The sequence below is a fragment of the Diadema setosum genome, chromosome 13 (genome assembly GCF_964275005.1).
Source record: "Diadema setosum chromosome 13, eeDiaSeto1, whole genome shotgun sequence".
In the NCBI taxonomy this organism is placed as follows: Eukaryota; Metazoa; Echinodermata; class Echinoidea; order Diadematoida; family Diadematidae; genus Diadema; species Diadema setosum.
Window position 1 is genome coordinate 8670080 of NC_092697.1, and position 20816 is coordinate 8690895.

Genomic DNA, 20816 nt, shown 5'->3' on the forward strand with positions numbered 1-20816 from the left:
CCTTCGGAATGTAGCGAACTCTAACCCCGTCTCCCTAGTGAAGTCTGTAATGTCCGCAAAATTGATTTTTCTCCTTTTCAGTCAGATGTTTTATATAACACCTCGACTAAACTTATGACGTCGCGTTCGTTCTTAGACATGTGAAGACCGCTAAATGCATGTATAATATGAGAACCCAACCAAAAAAAAAAAAAACAGAATAGCATGGTTTAAAAAAAAAATAGAAAGAGTCTTTTCAAGTCTTTAATAAAGTAGACTTTTAACGTTCAATCCAGAATCACACTGTGCCCCGCAAACATTGATAGTATATAAATCGGTCACTTCTTCCTTGAAGATGATGAAGTAACTATACTGGAAAAAGCTATACGTGAATATCATGACACCTGTAAAATGATCCTTTTATACTATCTTTTTTTTTTACTCTGCTCCGCAACAACAATTATTCAAAACTTATCCAAAAGTGCTTTGAAAACACGGTAAATTCTCTGACCTCGTGTGCTATGACTACGTTTTCATTCCATCTATTCGCCAACAATGCAGCAAATGGGAAGATTTTTAGAAATAGTTATGTAATGAGATAACCTTAACAGTTATTGTAGGTACTCAGCTGTATATGTTTTGATAACAGAGCATGTCTTATCATTTAGCTCTGATTCATTCGCAGCACTTATGTCATAAACATCGGTAGTGATTTCTGGCTTTCGCTGTGAGAAATCTTTAAACAAACAATAACAAGATCATCATAAAAATCCTAAACATGTGACAAAATGCTGATGTAATATATAAGATGGTTGATTTCAAGTAACAAGGCAAACCCCGGGCAAATTACGGGAGGCGGCAATGCTATACATCCTTGTCATATTTCACTCTATTTTGCTATATTTCATTTCATTTCATTATCTTATTCAGTGACAATGGTAACGTTCAGACGATGATCCTTAACTTCGAGGATATAGATAATTTCTATGGAAAGCCAAGAGTCGCACAGTCAATTTCGTTACGAAATCAGTCATTTCGTCGACGAAGTGGCAATTTCGACACTTGGCGCCTCATAGAACTTATCCTCGAGGTTAGCTGTTCTCGAGGTTCACGGATCACCGTCTGAACGTCACTTATGTCGAGTCCCCGCTGATGATTATTCAAATTCGAACGTCAAGTCAGTGTCAGCCATTTGCTCTGCGTACACTTTGTCAAATTCCTCATTTTCTCTGACTGTAAACCGGCTCTTCCAATTTCCGATGACACCTGTCAGAAAATAAAACAAAACCATAATGTTACAATGTTAATAAGCAGTAATACATGTACCGATACCAAACATACAGGGACCTCACATGTTTTAGCAAAAGTATAGTTCACTTGAAGCGAAGTTCGGCAATTCATCTATGGCATTTTTGCCTTGTCTTAACATTATATCCCTATAGATTATTTTGTGATATCGCCGAAATCGCCAATGATGATGAAACTGAAAATTGAACAAAGTTTAAAACGATGAAAATGAGGCTTCAGATGATGTCCAAGAAGCAAAACTTATATATCGTAATAACACTTAATCTGTCATCTTTGGATTTCAATTCACTAGTGGAAAGCGGAAATGGAGAGAGAAAAAAGTACCGGTACACGTTTTGAGTGAATTATGAACCTGATGCGAAAATTTTCAAATCGATAACAAAAAAGTCCGTACTCTCATTCCCCACATTACTGTAACATTCTTCAAAGAGACACAAGTATCCTAATATGTTTCTTTTCTTATCTTGTATCATTTTATATACAGTAGATGTATCTGATACTTATTACATCTGTATTTACTTTTTTTTCTGACACCCTAACCACTATTTTTCTTTTCAAAAGCAAACTATAACGTCATGATAATTTTACAATAGCGTCAAGTGTGTTTTTGGTGTGTCTTTGTGTGTAGTGTGTGTGTGTGTGTGTGTGTGTGTGTGTGCGTATGCGTGTGTTGAATGCTAATAAAGTGTTCTGTGCATGTTGTTACTTTGTGAATAGGATTTACATCTGATATAAATGATACGAAAAATAAAAGTTTTGTGTGTATGTTTACGGGCGTGCACGTCACATGCTAGACTCCAACGGGTCATACTGCCTAAGAGTCATACAACCCACAGTTACACAGTTAATAAGTCAAACAGCCAAAGAGCTATATTATAGACACTAATTGAATAAGGCCTAGGCACGAGTAATGCGATCCAAGAGCCAGAAACTAGGCAAATATAAGGCCATATATTGTCTATAGCTCGTGGGATGTGTAACTCGTGGACTGTAAGACTCATAGGCTGTGACTCGTGGGCCGTTTTCAAGGTCTTATAACTCGTGGGCAGTAGAACTCGTGGGTGCCTAGCTTGTGGGATGCCCCCATTTATGGGCGTGTTATCTTTGGCGTCTGACCTTTGCTCATGTAAGGCTGCTTCCCGAGCGACTTGGTGAGCATCTGACCGTCCTTCTGTTCTTCAACTTTCTGGTAGGATTTCTTCATCCCGCTGAACGAGCTGTGCTCCACCACCTTGTCCAGAACTTCGTCGGTCAGAGGGCGCCCCAGGAAATTTGCAATCGTGATGACAGCCTGTCGTAAGTCCTGTACAGCACACGTGAGGTCAACGCGAATTAAGTGAGATCATAGTACAAAATAGATCGAGGGAGTCTTGGTAAGAATTGTAGTCGAATTACTATTTTATGTACACATTACACACATTTACATCACTCGAGCGCAGACATACTCGTATAACGTATTCAAAATGTTTTTGTCGTTTTTCTTTTCACCTTCCATGTTCATGACATACTGATACATGTTCACTTCTTTTACTTTGTAATGTCAATGTAATGTGCACTTATCTTTTGGAAAAGAAAAGACATAATCCTATTTACATGATTTGTTGGAGATGGAAAATAAACGAATGAACTAATGGATATAACTATTTGCATAACCATATAGTAGCCTACTGCTATTGATGCTGCTATCATGGCTATGCACCACAAAATCAGACGCATTTGTCATCACGTTTTAAAGTTTGTTTTCTTACTCTCCTTGCCATTCTCACTTTTTTCAGATATCATTATGACTTGTGTTTGTCTTTAAGTGCAATAATCCTTAACGTCGGCTCTAGCGCAGCATTCAGGTATAAAGAGTAACTGCGTGCATTTTGGTTGTGCGGGTATATAATCCAAAGAGATTTTGTGGGAAACCTTCTTGCAACTAATATGTTATACTGCGAATCAAGAAATGACATTATTGATATACCTGCTTCATGTCCTCGTATTTGATGAAGAGCTGATTTTCTTCATGACGAAGATTCCAAGACGTCTTCACGTGGTGGAACCAGGAGCCATAATTTCGCGCTGGAGGGGTATAGAGATCAATAAAAAGGTCATAAGAGTGAAGACCAAGATGGTCAAAAGGGATGCATTATGGGGAAATTAGCAAGTACTTGTTAAGACTTCATCATGGCGTTATCAGGAAATGTGGATATTATTTGTTTGCTACTGTCTTGATCGCGTTTTGCTATAAATAGCATAAAAGATCGACGATCTATCTCAAGGGGATATCATGCTACTAAAGCAACATGATTTCTGTCTATCTTTGCTATAATTTCTGTAGTCTCCTGTCGTTGTTCATTCATTCATTTATTCATTTTTCATTTCCAACAGAAACATACAAGTATTATACATTACAGAAATTGAATACATAGATTTCATCATAATACAAAATAAAGGATAAGTTTACAGAAAAAAATGTAAGTATACGAACATGTTGGAAATGGGGAGGAATGTCAGATGTCACATATCATTTATTTGTGAGATGTCTCATATCATTTTTTTTTCGACAGCAATTATGACTTTAAGTAAATGCTCTTATTTACTTCCATCCATGAATTCCTGGAGTGCTTCCTTCCATGTGATGAAGTTTCCCATCTCGGTTCCGCCTATGAAGCGATCAAGAGAGGTGATCACATCTTTGGGATTTCTGGCAACATAGATCACCTATGTGAACAGACAGAAATTATGTCAGCACCTGCTCTACGACCTATACAAAGACAACACAAAACGGTACCACCAAAATAAATGTCGCCAGCCCTCCCACACTGTAACCGAGCCGATAATCATGCAGCATTTTACCAGGCAGAACGATCTCAGCCAACATGGCCAAAAGGCCAGAAAGCAATTACTAATCATTGATCATTTTTATTTTTGTAACAGTATCCTTGAAAGTCTGAACATCTGCCAAGTTGGTTTACGTATGAGGTGATATCGCATCAACTTTCCATCTATCCCTCTAAGGTCCTATCTCAATGGAGGAGACTTACTGGAGTCAACTGCCGCGACTCGTGCAGCTCTCCAGACCAAGTAATGGCTTACGCTTTCAAGAAGACAGCGACACAGAGAAGTCACCGAGAAGTCTCCAAGCAAGCTGACGACGGAAGTCGCGGGAATGTCGGTCTTATGAGCAGCGAAGACGTCTCCGCGACGTCTTCGGTAGATCAGCAAATTAGTCTCTGCATGGTCGCGGAGACGTCTCGGAGACGTCGCAGACAAAAGAAGTCTCAGCTCATTGCAGTGACTTGTCCGCAACTGACAAGACATTGCGGAGACGTCTCCGAGACCAGCTGGAGACTCGAAAAAGTCTCCGGAAAAAAAAAAATCGAATTTCTTCGATTTTCTCGAAACTCCGCAAAGACCACAAGCTGGTCGCTAAGAGACGTCGGAGAGATGTCGCAGAGACATCTCCGAGACCAGCAAGATTCGAGTCACCACTAGGACCTAGTCTCCAAGCCGATGATATAGGCCTACCCACTTTAGTGGACAATGACTCTTCTGTGATAACCTTAGAGCTCTGCACTATGTCATACGTCGACGCTGTCTTCTTCTTCTTCTTCTTCTTCTTCTTCTTCTTCTTCTTCCTTGTGGTCTTTCTGATCTGCATGCTCTTGTCCTATGCGGTGAAGGCTGCGTCTTTCAGCCTGGACCTGCCAGCAGGAGTGAGGCTACGGAGGGTCATAAGTAATAATCTTCTTTTTGAATTTGCATAACTAATGGCTCAGTCGATATTAAAGAAAACGAGCAGATATCTATAATACCTTTGCCTTCTTGCTCTTTATCTCCGGAGGGAGGAACCTCACCGGAAGGTGAGACTGAATGATCCGCGGTGAGGGCGCCCTTTCTATGACCTTGTAGAACGGCAGGTGGCGCATTTTGGACGTATCATAGGAGTCCTTCTGAAAGTAGACCATCTCGATGTTGCCCTGTGTCGTCGTGCGGTCGATGGTGTCGGGGTTGCCATCGTTCAAGATGAGGTGCACGATCTCGGATGCCCAGTGCGTACCTGGATGGAAGTACAGAAGGGATATTGCCATGGTTTATAAAGTTCTTAAAGTGCAAATCCCTCCATGTCAAAGCTGATTTTACTACATCAGAGTTAAATAACAATTGCTCGAAAAGAATGGTGGAATTGTCATCAATAAGAAAATTATGATTTTTCAATTATGTGATTTTCAAGCTGTGTGCACCATTACTATCATTTGAACAAGAAAGTCATGACATCTTCAATTTTTACTCGTTTTCACCTTTTAGACATTTGGTAATAAAACCACATTAGTTGAGGTGATGACGTTTCCCATTGGTTTATACACAAAAATGTTAAAGATGTTAATGTTTATGGTACATAATTTACAACGTGCAAGCCTTTCCCCTTGAAATAAGGCATCGCGTCGCCATTGCACCGCGACCGAAATATATATATATATATATATATATATATATATATATATATAATAAGATGGAAAGATGTCTAAGCCGTGTTATTTGCTTTCACGTCAAGAAAGCAAATTTATTGAAGATTTTGTGCAGAACAAAGGAAGACTTGTAAGGTCATGACATTATTACCTTTTTTAAATTCCATAGGACTTGCTCCTTACATCAACCTGTCGGATAAGACAAGTGGAGCATTGATATTCCACAATTCCGTAAACCAGTGAAATTAGAAATTGACGAAACCTCGACGAAATCACTCTGTTTGATTCACTCTATCAAAAAAAAAAAAAAAATGAAGTAATAATAAGAGGTGGGTCCCCACCTTTAAAAGCTCCTCTTTTTTGTTTCCTTTTTTGAATATCTCAGCCATCTCAAAATCGAAATTCATCAAAATAAACTTTGAATTCCTCTGAGAAATTTTGTGCTCTCTTATATATCAAAAGGGGTGCTCGTTATCTCATTAAAAAGTTGGAAACTTGAAACCCCTTTCAACCAAAAGTATACCATTCCTTAAACAGAGTCATTCGATTTTAATTTATAGGTTAGGGCGTTAAAAATCAGTGACTGCTCTTTAACGAGAAAACGTATCTTCTACGCGTTAAATCGTACGATTCTGATATTCAAGTATCTTAGGAGTTCGTCATCAAAACTTGGCTAATTAATTTTGGTCAATTTGTGAAGTTTAATTGTAGCAGCTTGTAATCACTGGGGACTTTCTACAGGTAATGTCATCCTGTATATTCGGGTGAAGAGGTCAGGTTTTACATGCAGAAACCTACCGGATTTCGAATAGGTGTTAATCCAGATATCGTCTTCTCGAACGTCAAACGTCTTCAGCCGCTCAATGCTCGACGGAATGACCAGGGCGCTGAACTTGACCTCTTCGTAGTAGACGCTGCCGCTGACGCTGTGGTCTACCCAGTCGCTATCGTCGAAGATGGAGAGATCCACAGCCATCGTCGATCACGATATGGAGGCGGAATCCCTTGAAAGTAATAACACAGGCAGTCGCGGGAAAAATACAACCGCGCATGAGTTTAGGATATTGTATAACCTATGGGAGCAGTAGTACATGTATAGTCGTGTTAGCGAAATGCTTATTGTAAGATCTGTGTGGTAATAGTAAATGATATATTGATAACGCTAGCATTAGAAAGTCAGTAAGTTTTGTTGCAGTGCTAGTATTGTTTTTGAAGTTTACTTCAGCTTAAAAGCTCCCTCCACTTTCAAAATTGTTTGGTGTTTTTTTTTTCTAAAGGGAGTCTTCAAAAATGGGCTCTGATTGGACAACAGAATTCAATTAGCGACAGAAACTCCACTTCAGCCATTGACCATGAACTTTTATTTTTCATGGTTCGATGATATTCCATGGCATGCATCAAATTTTTTAAAATATCGCATGATCATGTGATGCATAACTTTCCCATCATCGCGCTCCCAATTTCGACAGCATTGTTAATAAACCATGAGAAAAGTGCAACCGGACAAAATATCTTTGTCCTTTGTTTTCCCTCATACCCATTACCTAACAACTTGTCTTTGACGCCGTTCATGTACTTTTAATTTCAGTGCATGTATAACTAAAAGCTCTGCACTTACCACAGAGAGATGTATAGCAAAGCAAGAGAATGATGATGTGGAATTGGAAATATCTAATAGTTGCCGTTCTGTATCACAATGTGTATACACGGCTCACACAATCAGACGGCTTACAAATCGTTTGAGCGGCCGTTCGTTCAGGAAGTCTAAAGTTCGACAGAAGTCTACAATATTACACATCGAGTGTAATATTTTGACCTGCTGGAATCTTGCATGGAATCCAGCGGTATCAAATATTGCGAGAATGCAAACAGACCTTGACGTTTACATTATAAAGATCCATACATGCAGTCGCGACTGATTCCCTACATGTTGAGTGAAAGAGTGAAACTCGATCATTTCTGCAGAGACGTTTCATACGTACCACTGTTAAAGTGTCTTGTCTATATTTGTTTATTTAATCTACAAGATCTCTGCATGATACCAACATCAATGACAATGAAAATTACCCTTGATTCTTGATCTCTGCTTTGATCAGTGCAAGAAAAGGTATAGTGAAAAAAAAAGAAAGATAGATATAATGCTATGTGAACGACATTTGACTTGGCATAGGTGGAAGGTCAAAATATCTGTACGAGTCTCGTATAAACAGTGATATTCATATCAAAGGTGAACGGCAAGATAGATACGACTCTACAAGTGCAATTTGATCGTGGAATGAGGTTATCAAAGCTTTGTATTTTGCATTCTTGATTTTTCTAAAGACTTTGAAAGAGGTGGCCCATGGACGTTTCCACAGTGCGTTGGTAAATTATAAGTATACACTACATTACCCCGTGACTATCAAGATCCTTAATTGCCTTGCTATATTATTATTGTTCGCCACATATTACACATGTCAATAAACCTGAGACGAGTCAGCGTCACACGTGGAATATTTCCCATGGGCAACTGAAGCAAACGTTATAGGCAAACCCTATGGGGAGAATGATCTACGGCATAAAATGCTGCGCCTATTCCTCAGCGAATGCAGACACGTATTTTACATCTACTCAGTATTTCATTGATAATATCAAAATCAGACCGACATGAAAGTTTTGTTATTATCCTATCAATGTGTGATTATGGGCTATATACTTACTCTTTGTGGCACGCTGCTTCACGAAACGTTTGGTAGCATTCACAACTTTTTACACGCTACTTCTGATAGCGTTGAGTCTGTACCCCTAATCTTTCCTTCTCAAGACGGGACTTCTAGTTCAAGTCGACAGTACGGTCCTGTTCAGTATAGTTTCAGCTCCTTTCTGTCCACTTTAAAAAGATGTACAGCTATACAAGCGCTGCGGAAAACTATCACACGCAAGCAGATGAGTGGAAAAACAGCAAGCGATCGCGTTCTGCCGTTCTGTCGAAAGACTTTGGTGCAGCATTCACATTGAACGAAAAATGGGTCAAGAGGGGACGTGATCTTTGCACAAAGAGGTGGGTAATCTCTTTCGTGACCCATGACTCTCTTACCGTTAAAGGGATAAGCCTGGATATAGTTTTGGTTGAGATTGGGGATTCGGATTTTAACTCTTTTGCGAGATATTGAAGAAGAAACGACTCATGAAAATGATAGTAAAGAGCATGCTATTCTAAGATGAATTTCAAGGTTAGATCTAACGAAAATCGAATTGAAAGGGCTGAGATATCCAATAACAAAGAAAAAACAAAGTGGTCTCAATAAAGGTTGATCACACCTTTTATTATGACCGCTTTGATTTTGGATATCTCAGCCGGCCATTTCAAAACCAATTTTCATAAAATAAAGTTTGAATTCCCCTTAGATTATTGTATATGCGCTTACATATTTCATGAGGTTTCTTACTATCTCACAAAACAGTTGAGAACCTGAAGTCCCATCTCAACAAAAACTATACAGTCCCTTTACCTCCAAACTTCTTTAGTCATTTATAAAGTTACTTTGGTCGACGCTATCGAAGAATGCACTGGCATCACTTTTATACTTTGATGCAAAAGTGCAGGAAGCGTAATATGCAACTCGGTGTTATTTGTGTATGACCGTTTCATGATGAAACTATTATTATATTACGCACAAGATCCAGGGTTTGTATTTCGTGTTGTTTGTTTGTTTCTTCGTGTGTGTGTGTGTGTGTGTGTGTGTGTGTGTGTGTGTGTGTGTGTGTGTGTGTGTGTTAGCGTGTATGTGTGTGTTTGTAAGGAAGTATGTTTTCTCCTCACCAATATGTTTTTGTAATTTGTCTTCATGTAAAATGAATAAATTATACAACACGAACAATATGAGCCATAAATACATCGAAAAAGAGACATAGACATGCAGAGAGAAAGAAACGTACACGCACACACACACACACACACACACACACACACACATACAGACAAAATTCTCAAAGTGCTGATACTGCCGTATCACGCAACTGATGCTGTTCTGAACGTGAACCCTATCACAACATGTACCATGGTGTGAAACGTTAAAAGCGATGCTGAGTTTTACATTGCAAAACTTTACTATAATGTTACTAAAGTTCCAAACTTTTCGTTATAGCAAATTATAAGTATACAGTATAGATATTATATATAAAGGTGTATAATCATCAATGATCGTGCTTCAAATGCAGTCCATCGGCAGTGCTTTTATTCAGAAGGCAATTCTCACGGAAAGCACACACAACGCCACAAATTATAATGAAGATGCAGTGAGTCTCTTCTTGATCTCTTTATTTATTTTTCATTAATGGGTAGGATTGCCCTTTCAGCATTTGGTCTGATTTCAAGAGGGGTCTCTACAGCAGTGATTCTCACAGATACACGTATGTGTGTTTGCGCGAGTTTTTTTTTTTTTTTCTTCATTATAGACATCTTTGCTTTGTAGTATTTTATTCAAAATAAATACATGTCCAAAAGTCAATGATTGCGTTGTGTATGCTATTGAAATATGAACATACGAAAATGAAATTTGAACTGAATTGATTCTCACTAATTAGCTTACATTGCAATATACACACAAAGCAATGTATTTGTATGGCCATCGATTGTTTGTGATTTCTTATAAAAAGCCTTTCATTCATCCTTCCGTTGAGCAAATAACCTGCCAGCCTTTTAATATAATTTTATGTACTTCTAAATCTCCATGTTTAGGGCCTGCAAGCACAATACCCTCATTTGAATGTTTGTGTTAGGTATCCATTATAACCGTATCGTTACAGGTGCACGCCACGTGATTGACACACTCGAGTCATACAGCCCATGAGCTCGACACTAAGCAAATAAGGCCCACGAGACTGACACATCTTATAAGCCTCATGCTGTAATGTCGAACTCGTTGGCTGTTGCTTTTTTTTTTTTAATCTAGTTTCGAACCCATGGACCTTATTTACTTCGTGTCGAACTCATTGGCTGTATGACTCGTGGCTGTATGACGGATGGACCTTTTTCTTCAATATCGAACTCGTGGGCTGTATGATCGACTCGTGGGTGTCGGTCTCGTGGGATGACCCCTTTGTTACACTTTACAGCTTCTTTATCCGAGTGATTGTACAGTATGTCCCAAAAAAAAAATTACAACGGGGGCCCTCCGCAATGATATCTTTAAAAATAGTGAATCAATCTAAATACAAATTCAGGGTATGAAACTATAACTCATTGCCCACATCTTACAGAAAACCCCATTCGATTTGCTTCAGTGGTCAAAGAGAAATACGGAATTTTGTAGAGGATGTCGGGAATCTCTTCTGTCCAAGTTCTGTCTATTGTTCACACACAAGATCATCGAAATGTTAAACTCGGAAGAATCTGATTCATGACATGCTTTACAACAATCCACATTTCTCTGTGACCGCTTCTGTCCAAGTTCTGTCTATTGTTCACACACAAGATCATCGAAATGTTAAACTCGGAAGAATCTGATTCATGACATGCTTTACAACAATCCACATTTCTCTGTGACCGCTTAACCAAATCGAGTGGGGATTTCTGCAAAATAGAGCTAAAATGTTATATTTCAAGACCCTGAAGTAGCATTTGAAAAAAAATTAATCATATTGGGCATTATCAATGCGAAAGTCTTATTGTAATTTTTTTGGGGATATACTGCACTAAGTCGCCCCAAAAATTACAATCAGATTTTCGAATTGATAACACCTATTATGATCAACCTGTGTACGTGCTACTTCAGACTCTTAAGGTATAACATCTTAGCTCTATTTTGCAGAAAACCCCATTCAATTTGGTTAAGCGGTCACAGAGAAATGTGGATTGTTGTAAAGCATGTCATGAATCGGATTCTTGCGAGTTTAGCATTTCGATGATCTTGTGTGTGAACAATAGACAGAACTTGGACAGAAGAGATTCCCGATATCCTCTACAAAGTTCCGTATTTCTCTTTGACCACTGAAGCAAATCGAATGGGGTTTTCTGTAAGATGTGGGCAATGAGTTACAGTCTCATACCCTGAATTTTTATTAAGATTCATTCACTATTTTTAAAGATATCTTTGCGCAAGGCCGCGTTGTAATTTTTTTCGGGACATACTGTAGTGCTTGCGGTCATGAAAATTTAATCTTTTCATTTATCTTTTAAAGCATCCATCTCCAACATGAGCATTTATAAGATTTTTACAGAAAATAAGTGCAATATTCTAGCATTGTAATATATAATAAACAAAATTTTGAATACAGAAGGTTTAAAAAAATAAGCGTATGAAAATGCTGGAAATGGGGATGAATGCTAAAGAAGCGATGCTTGTGTAGAGCGCTTTCCTTGGTAATGATACAGAAGCTGAATCAACATCAATTATATCAATATGTCACACCATTACATTCATTAATATTAATGCCTATCATTGTATGCCATTTACTTCAAGGCAAAAAAAAAACATTTTCATATCAAAGCGACCATTAGTAGAGGTAAAATTACAGAGATAACAAGAGTGTCCGTACAGAATTCGATTTTCAATTCTAGAATTCTAGAATTTTTCTCTCCTTATATTATTGGCTTAGAGGTGTATATACCCCAACATTATATGAATTAGTGTCACAAATGTACACATTAGTAGTTATGTACATGTATGATGTACTGTATGCATGGTTGTTTTAATGTGTATGTATACACAGGTTGACCAGATTAATGGAGAACATTCTATATGATATAGATATAGTATACACAGGTTGACCAGATCAGTGGAGAATTTTCCATAGGTGGTATACAATGTAACTACAGTACATGCATGTGACAGGAAATACATTATAGCTCACTCAAACTAGAATGATTTCTCACCCAGTCTAGAATGTTCTAGGAAGTGCTAACATATTTGGCTGAGTGAGGCACTGTCCCTGTAGCCCAATGTGATTGGTAGTTATTTTTGGCAGGATGTTATGCACATAGTTAGGCAGTGAGTCAGCTAGGATTCCTGGAACAGTCTTGGACTTGCTATAGTATGTTCAAGTGTGTGGCCCCAGGTTGGAGAAAATTACAGAATGTACTAGAAAGGGGTGAATGGATATAAAAGCAGGAGAAATTCTGCAGTAGGCAGAGTACCCAACACCTCTGCTCTGAGAGTTACGTCACTTCTGGCTCTGAAGCGACTTGTTATAGTCAGTCCTGTGTTACCTGCTGACCTATTACGTTTGTGGAGATAAGGCCTGGGAGACATTTTGCCTGCCTACATTGGAGATAGACTCCATATTTTAATGTCAACGGATATTGCTACGGCAAAGCTGTGACGGGCTGGATTTCTAGCTGGACATTAGGCCTATAAAGTGAATCATCATTCAACGCATCGACTGGACGTGGTCGTCATAACGTTGGATTCTGCCCATTTCGCCGTGGACATATATGGTGGATTTTACCCCGGATCTATTACACCGTGGACTATCGTAACCTGCGCCTCTGGAGTTACGTCGGAGGAATCATTCATCGGTGCGTCAAGGATCATTCATCTGTGCATAAACATCGTATCTGGACATTTTCAAAGGATTACTTGATTTCAGATTTGGCTGTAATACGTGTAAGTGATTCCACTACCGATTTATAATTGTTTCTATTGATCATTATTGTACTGATGTGAAAACCTATTACGGGTCTATACCCACAATATCACTGTTAATAAACCGCCTAAACATTAGTTGATTGTTTCTTTTGTGCGATCATTCTCAGAGTGATTTTGGTCGTATTAGTGAAAACATAAATAGCGGTAAAACACACTATCCGAAGAAAAGCGATTAATCAACTCAAAAGTTGATGATTGCCAAAGCTTTGGTGCCCCCATCGCATAGCCTAAGAAGGCTACAACAGTTTGTGACATCACAGTGAAGTAGAAAGATATAAAGAATAAGAGGATGTTGCATACATTTTCTTTTTTTTCAATCATAAAGAAAGCATAAACACAAAGAACACTTGACTTGTCTCTTTAAGGCCATATTATCACCGTTATGTCATTGACAAGTCGAGAGAATTTGTAAATTTCATATAGAATGAATTTTCATAATTGATAACATATTTTTCAAAAATGCCCAGGTTTATAACGGCATATCCAAGTTTCCTCAAACTTTCCTACTTATTCAAATGATCTGCCAAGCCAAGTTTTCCGCATTCAATGATTTCACCTATACGTGTTTGGAGTAAATTTCCCTTTACACCATCGAAACGCCTTTTACGATACGATAGATTACATTGGAGAGACACAATCCTAACTCGAGAAAAATCTGAAATACTCGCACCTATCGATTTTCACATAATCGTGCAATGCAGAGTTTTTGTCTTCGTTGTTGAGCTGGCAAAGTTGCGCTTCCGGGTAAAAGTTCAGCGAGACGCATCCGGCGTACATCAGACAAGCGCTGGCGCAACGAATCGGCGATGACGTATGAAAAGAGAGCATCACGTGGTTTTGTAGACAGCGGCCTGGATTGATGATGTCTTTCCACAAGAGAGCACTACGAAAGTTTGTCTCAGTTGGTCCTGAAAGCGTTGTGCTCATTGGTACGGTCGTGCTAGAATAAACTGAGAAGACAGCATCCACTATAAAGTTAGCTCACCTTTGTTACTCAATTCATTTTTTTTTTCAATTCAATCTTATTCAACCATTCAGCGAAAACATACGTATACACAATCACATGCCAAACAAAATATGCATGTAATGATATCGAAAAGTGTACAATTATATAAAAGGCATTGAAAGGTTATGAACCCCTGTGGAGGGCTTCTATCGATGGGGCCCAGTAACAAAATCTTATTCTGATACAAATCAAACTTTATATTATACAAACATTAAATGTAGGGAATCCCATTTGCATGCCTTAAATGAAGAGTTGTATAAATACAGCGGTATGTTGAAGAGAGTATCATTTTAGAAACTCCCATAAAGTATTGAAAGTGGAAGGTAACATTTAGTACATTTTTATTGACCATTAGATTTTGAATTGAATTTTTTCGGGGCTCACCGTAAATTCCAGTACATTACTAGGCTACCTTTGCAGACCCATGCACTGCATGTGTGTCCATCATGTATATTTTGTGAAGAAAGTTCATCAAAACTTACAAACATTTCTATATACATTCTTGCCACACAATCTATATGTTATTACATCAGCTCTTATACTTTTAGATTTGTGTTTATAGATAAAAAATACAGAAGACTGCAACAACAAGGCTTAAGTGTGGCTGACACACAGAACTACTGAGTAGTTGAGTTTTGTGCATTATTCAAATTGTAGATAACTGTTGACTTCCAAATTTCTCAGCAGTGGCCTAAACAAGTGCCCTGAGGTTCATATTTAATGTTTTGCTGCATTTTGGGAGGTCTGTAAAAGGTATCCCCTACCTTTAAGCTTTACATCGATATACCCTCCCACTCACACACAAGCACTTTTCGACAGTTTACAACTAAAAGAAAATCATACATGAACAGATTATATTTAAAAATGTGGTAAAAATATATAAACATCAGCGACATGATTACAAAAACAATCAAAATTTCACTTCCCAAATTCACATTTTGTTAAATATTTCCCTTTGACATAATACTTTATAAAACTTGACAAAGTTGAGCATGCTTTTATATTCTCATTCAAATCATTCCATAATGTTTATTCCTGCGTAGCGTAATGATTTCAATTCTTGAGTCGTATGTACTGTTGGTTTATGTAACAATATTTTCTGCCTTCTATTATAAGTATGAAGAGATGAGTTGCACTTAAACATATTCTTAAATATACCAGGAACATTATCAATATACTCGATTATGACGAGGTTGTAGAGAAGGTTAATTACAGAGACAGCAGTTGTGTTTGTAGTCAAAGTTTCGACCAGGGGCCCGTTTCATAAAACTTGTTATTAGTGACAACTGCCACATTTCTATGACAAATTTGCTCTCAGCCAATCAGATGCAAGAATTTCAGTAGCTTGTCACATCTATGACAACTTGTCACTGATGACAAGTTTATGAAACAGGCCCCAGAATAAGGGAATAGAAGAAATAGGGAAAAAAAGTAGCATTGTAGGAAGTGTCGTATTACAACTGGGAGGAGCAAGCGTATATATCGTAAACATTAATATTTTCATTATTGTCACTGTTGCTATGGGTATCATCATCACATTGTCAACACCACTCACATTGCTATTGTAATCACTGCTTCATTCATGTCACACTCATCTCATAAGAATGACAAATGAATCTGGATAGGGCAATTAGGTTTGTACGTAAATATTACCCTGGTGTCAGTTTTGATTACGTAAGATTGTAAGATTGTAAGATTTTATTGACTCTATCGACCCCCTCTCGGGGTATGATAGTACAAACATATTTACAATATATGAATACAAAAATATAAGTGATAATGTACATGTACGTGTGAAAATAACAGATATAGATAAATATGTTTACAAAACAAGGCGTAAAGGACGTTTAGCTACTCTACCACTACGTGTACAAACATTCACATCTACTTTACATTCTACAAAAATACTGTCTTTCTTCTTTGGTATTGAAGAGAACTGAAACATAATAATTCTGACAAATTTGGCTAGTTTTTTTCAAATGGCAAGCATTAGTTGAATTGAATAATTTGGCCATAATATGTAATGCACTTGGTCTACTCGCCGTCAAGCTACTTGGTAAATACAATAATCTCTCTTTGTTGAAAAAGGGACAAACAAAAATATGATGAAATTCATCCCCTATATCGTCGGATGAACAAATAGTACAATGCAATTCATCTGTCAGGCTTGCATCAAACCTGCCCTTATTAACGGGTAATCCATTAGATCTACATCTGCATTTACTTATAATGTAATATAATCTTTCTTACACAAGACTTGTAAATACTTCTCTTCCGTTATTAAATCATGTTTGAACACACCATGATTGTGGAAAATTTGATATTCAAAGAATGCACGTTACAACATAGACAGAGTGTCATTCCCAATCCAGTTAGGAATTGACTAAATTATATATACAAACTAAGTTTATATAAGCCTTTCTTTGTGTGGGAGCCCATGCTGCTGTATCTCTTCATCTACACATTTCGTTCATTGTCACAATGCACGGTACCTTACTTGTTATAATGAACATTCTATATGCTGGCTCAGTATAGATTCAAGTTGATTTATACTAAATAAAGTGCATCCAAATAAAAATAATGGTAGAGGATCTTTTCAAAATCAGCCTTATCATTGAAATAGTTATGCCCGTTTAGAGTTTCACAATTGTTTACAAAACAGTGCTATAATAGCAGCAAGCACAATGGACATTAATGAAGTGATGATGTCATAACCTCACGAGTCTCCCCATGCACGGACCAACATCGAATTTGAGGAAAGTTCTTTTTTTTTTTTCTTTTTAACTTGAAATCAACAAGAAGAGCATATCATGGACTCTAACAACTAACCGCAAACATGACTTTAATGATTTATACTCAAATACAGACAAGCATGATGGGAGTGTCTCGAAGATGACACCCCCCCCCCCCAGCAAACATGTGACATGGTAGAATCATACTTTCTCATTTTAGTAAAAGTAACCATGATAAAATGTGTGTAAATGCGCACATTACTCAGCATGCATGAGACTGAATATCTTAATATTATATGAGCTACAACTCGGCAGGAAAACAAACTGCATTCTAATTTTGCGCCATTGATTAAAGACAAATTGAGCACTGTATATTTTGAGGATCTGAGCTTTGAATTCAAAATGATACTGACTGATGGGCAATATTAAGATAATACTCACAAGGTTTTTCGCAGACTACTTTCTTCGATGAATCCCAGCACGGGTTATCATTCCAGAAACCGGAACCAGTAATTTCAGCACAGGGTTCATTCCCGTTACTATTGGGTTCATTTGGGGCCCAGTCTTCGAGTTATCGCATTCATTGTCATGAAATGAAAATGACAAGAAAGTGTTCAGCCAAATTCTCTCCGCCGTGAATCGGAAAAAACAACAACAAACGACAAGACGGTTCATTACCTTATTAAAACAATTAAAAAACCCACATATTATTGTGGCATGGAGACTGGACTAGAGTCAAGCTCTTATCAAAGAACTGGTAGAAAATTAACGTCCTTCTCTTCGGTTCGTAGGTCTGAAAGCATGTGTTTGATATTCAGGAAAGATCAAGCTTTTTGTCTAGTTTAACAATAGGCAAATTTCATTTGGGTTATTTCTGTGATTTGTTTTTACAAATAAATTGCTTTGGTCTAATTCAAGAAAAGTACTCTTTGGTTGCTCCATTCACCCCATAGTACAAGTCCAATGCTTCCTTACCCTTCCTACAAGATTACATTACAATACATACGTTTTTAATTACACTATGCAACTCTTACTCATGAAACTATTACAGGTGTATAGTAATGATAATTTACATGACATTAGCCCTTGATGCAAGGCGACCCGTACAATACAGCTCATCAAGCATCTCTCATTACACGTCAGTCTGAAGTCAAAGCGATAATGCGCGGTCAATTCATCAGTCATTTTCAATCAATTTCTGGGTCACGGGTGAGCAAGCAAAGAGTGGTAACAATTGCAATAAAATGAACTGCATATATGAAAAGGCTCTAATCCCACTCTAATTGGACCATGTATGCGCTATTCACTCTGCTCATTCAATAATTCCGGTTAATAGTACAAATTGCATTACTGTTGTGTTGTGCTAATGTCTGGTCGAGTGTAGAGAGCAATCGAGGCAACGGTTGTACATCTTTGCCTCCACATTCTACAAAATGGACAAAGTCTCTATACGGTGATCATGTGAAGGTCACGGCCAGATGAAGTCAGTTGTGTAATGTACGTCTTTTTGTTGATGAATTAATTACAAAATGAATGAAATTTTGTGCAAATTAAGGGCAAGATTGTTGGCTCAAAGTTACGAGAATAAGCAGCTTTGTCCAAGAATGTATAATAGCAATGGGTAAAAACATAACAGGTAATCAATGATCAAACGGTAACAAACGTTCCTCTTGCAGAATATTATCATAGTGATTATAATATGCTTCAAATTATCACACTGCTATAAGATTCTCATCCGTGATAAAGGACCTCTGGAGAAAATATGCGCAAAATTTGTAATTAGCTCTTGGTCTAGGTGGTTTCATCTCTGTGTTCTATGTATCTTTTTATATAGTGTAGGTCGTACCTCGAAGTGAGAAAAAATAGAACGCAACATGTTTGTATTTGTGCTTTTATTTCTTTTGCTGGGTCACTAAGCGAACAACCTATATACTAGGACGGTTTAAAGAGCTTAGCAATAAATAAGTATATAGTCCCTAGACTATGCATGTAGGGGTCCGACAGCTGCAGCTATATATAGGGGATTCGAACCAGATACAATGTACCTACAGGTTGTGAGACCGTGATTTTATCCACTGGGCCCAAATTAATATAGATGTACGACGGACCAAGCTGTACATTGAAACGATAACGTACTGTAATTATCGACATTGAGCCTATATTCATTCATTCATTTTTTCTATCTCGAACAGAACTTGTAAATACATTTTTTCACATAAAATATAAGTACATATAGATGTCAATATTACAAAATATGATAAATGAAATTTATAGATATACAAAATGATCGGGTGAAAAAGAAAAAGCACAAAGACCATTCTGAAGTTTAGAAGATGTGGGAGATGGACCATAATGCTATCATATCAGCAAGAGTCAATGAATAATGTCTGTGCTGCAACATTGAATTTTTTTTTTTTTTGTGCATTCGTATGTCTTCTATACACTATTCAAGTACTGTTGACAAATTTATAATACACGTATATATGGTTTTATTATCCGGATAACAAATGCAGTAGCTGTATCAAAGATACATTTTTGATAGACATGGTACTTGCATATTGTTTATCAAGTCATCCACTTCTTGCAAGCTCTGTTTATTTCCGTGGATCTCTCTTTTTATCCTTTATTTACTTTTTAACGTCAATTTTCAAAATATGCATCGTTTCACTTTATACTTTACATTCATTTGTACATGATATTTTGTACTAAACTTTTTAACTTATTCTTTGCTTCCTTTCTTGTATACTTTCTATTATGTATCGCCTTTTATTTGATGGAAATAAAATAATTGAGTTGAAGGTATTATGGCGACTAACGTCATGTGCAAATGTCAGAGAACGAAGGCAGCGAGGTGTCGAACGTGCTTAGTTTGATATAAGGATTGATAATTGGTTAGGCCTTTGGCGAAATCATTCAATAATAGCTTGTTGTTGTGCATAATCATATTCATTTAGATACAAGTTTCAGCATAAACACACACGAGGGGGGAGAGACGGGAACACACCCATGGGTATGCTTATCTGTACACACACACACACACACACACACGTTCATAATATAATACATTACACTTGTACATGCGTTAATTTTCTAGAAGTATCTGTACAGTAACAACATCAATAATTATTGAACATCCGTACACGACAAATGATCCGTGAAAGCCATTTATGGTCACGTGTGGACGTCTCGCTTTTGATATCTTTTTAATATTGTATTATGCTTACAAATTAATTAAAATGATGCCATTGATATAATTACGAAGAGCTTTTAAAATATGATAAAACAAAATATTTGGTAATTTCTAGTTCAAGGTATCCTCGTTTACCGCTGTGGTATTACATGCAGACAGAGCTGTTAGAACACACGCCATATATACAATGACCATAAAAGCTTTTTCTCTATTCGAGAACAATTTGGTTGGATTGTACTGAATGGTTGTCTTACCGGTTGTAATGAATCAATCATGAAGTGGACTTTTGCCTTATTCATATTCTCACCGTTTGACAGGTATAGACAATAGCGTGGCCTTCTCGATCTGCAGAACCCTGTCGATACTTTTTTCCCCGCTGATTGTCTCTATACCATGGAAGTATTTTATGAGCACGCACGAACACCCCATCATTTACCCGAGGTTGCGTTGATATTGGGTAGCACTTGGTGCAATAACTCCTTGCATCCATGCCACTTGTAGCCAAGTTTTGATTTCCTC

General features: G+C 37.5%; 1 protein-coding gene across 1 annotated transcript; it reads right to left on the reverse strand.

Annotated features, from left to right (window-relative positions):
• Positions 1–280: 280 nt before the first annotated feature.
• Positions 281–8668, reverse strand: LOC140236912 (sulfotransferase 1B1-like). Its single transcript, XM_072316847.1, has 7 exons — positions 8441–8668; positions 6540–6745; positions 5088–5332; positions 3873–3993; positions 3254–3351; positions 2404–2590; positions 281–1245 (listed from the first exon to the last, which is right to left on the reverse strand). The coding sequence occupies exons 2-7, from the start codon at positions 6715–6717 to the stop codon at positions 1136–1138; spliced, it is 939 nt and encodes a 312-aa protein (XP_072172948.1). The 5' UTR covers positions 6718–6745; positions 8441–8668; the 3' UTR covers positions 281–1135.
• Between the last annotated feature and the right edge of the window lie 12148 nt (positions 8669–20816).

What these genes read in the sequence shown, in the direction of transcription:
- LOC140236912 (XM_072316847.1), bottom strand. Translation starts at nt 6,717, where the DNA reads ATGGCTGTGGATCTCTCCATCTTCGACGATAGCGACTGGGTAGACCAC. An exon ending in TAAAGAGCAAGAAGGCAAAG is followed by an intron (nt 3,994 to 5,087) that starts GTATTATAGATA and finishes CTGTTCACATAG; the next exon opens with GTGATCTATGTTGCCAGAAA. An exon ending in AATACGAGGACATGAAGCAG is followed by an intron (nt 2,591 to 3,253) that starts GTATATCAATAA and finishes TGTGCTGTACAG; the next exon opens with GACTTACGACAGGCTGTCAT.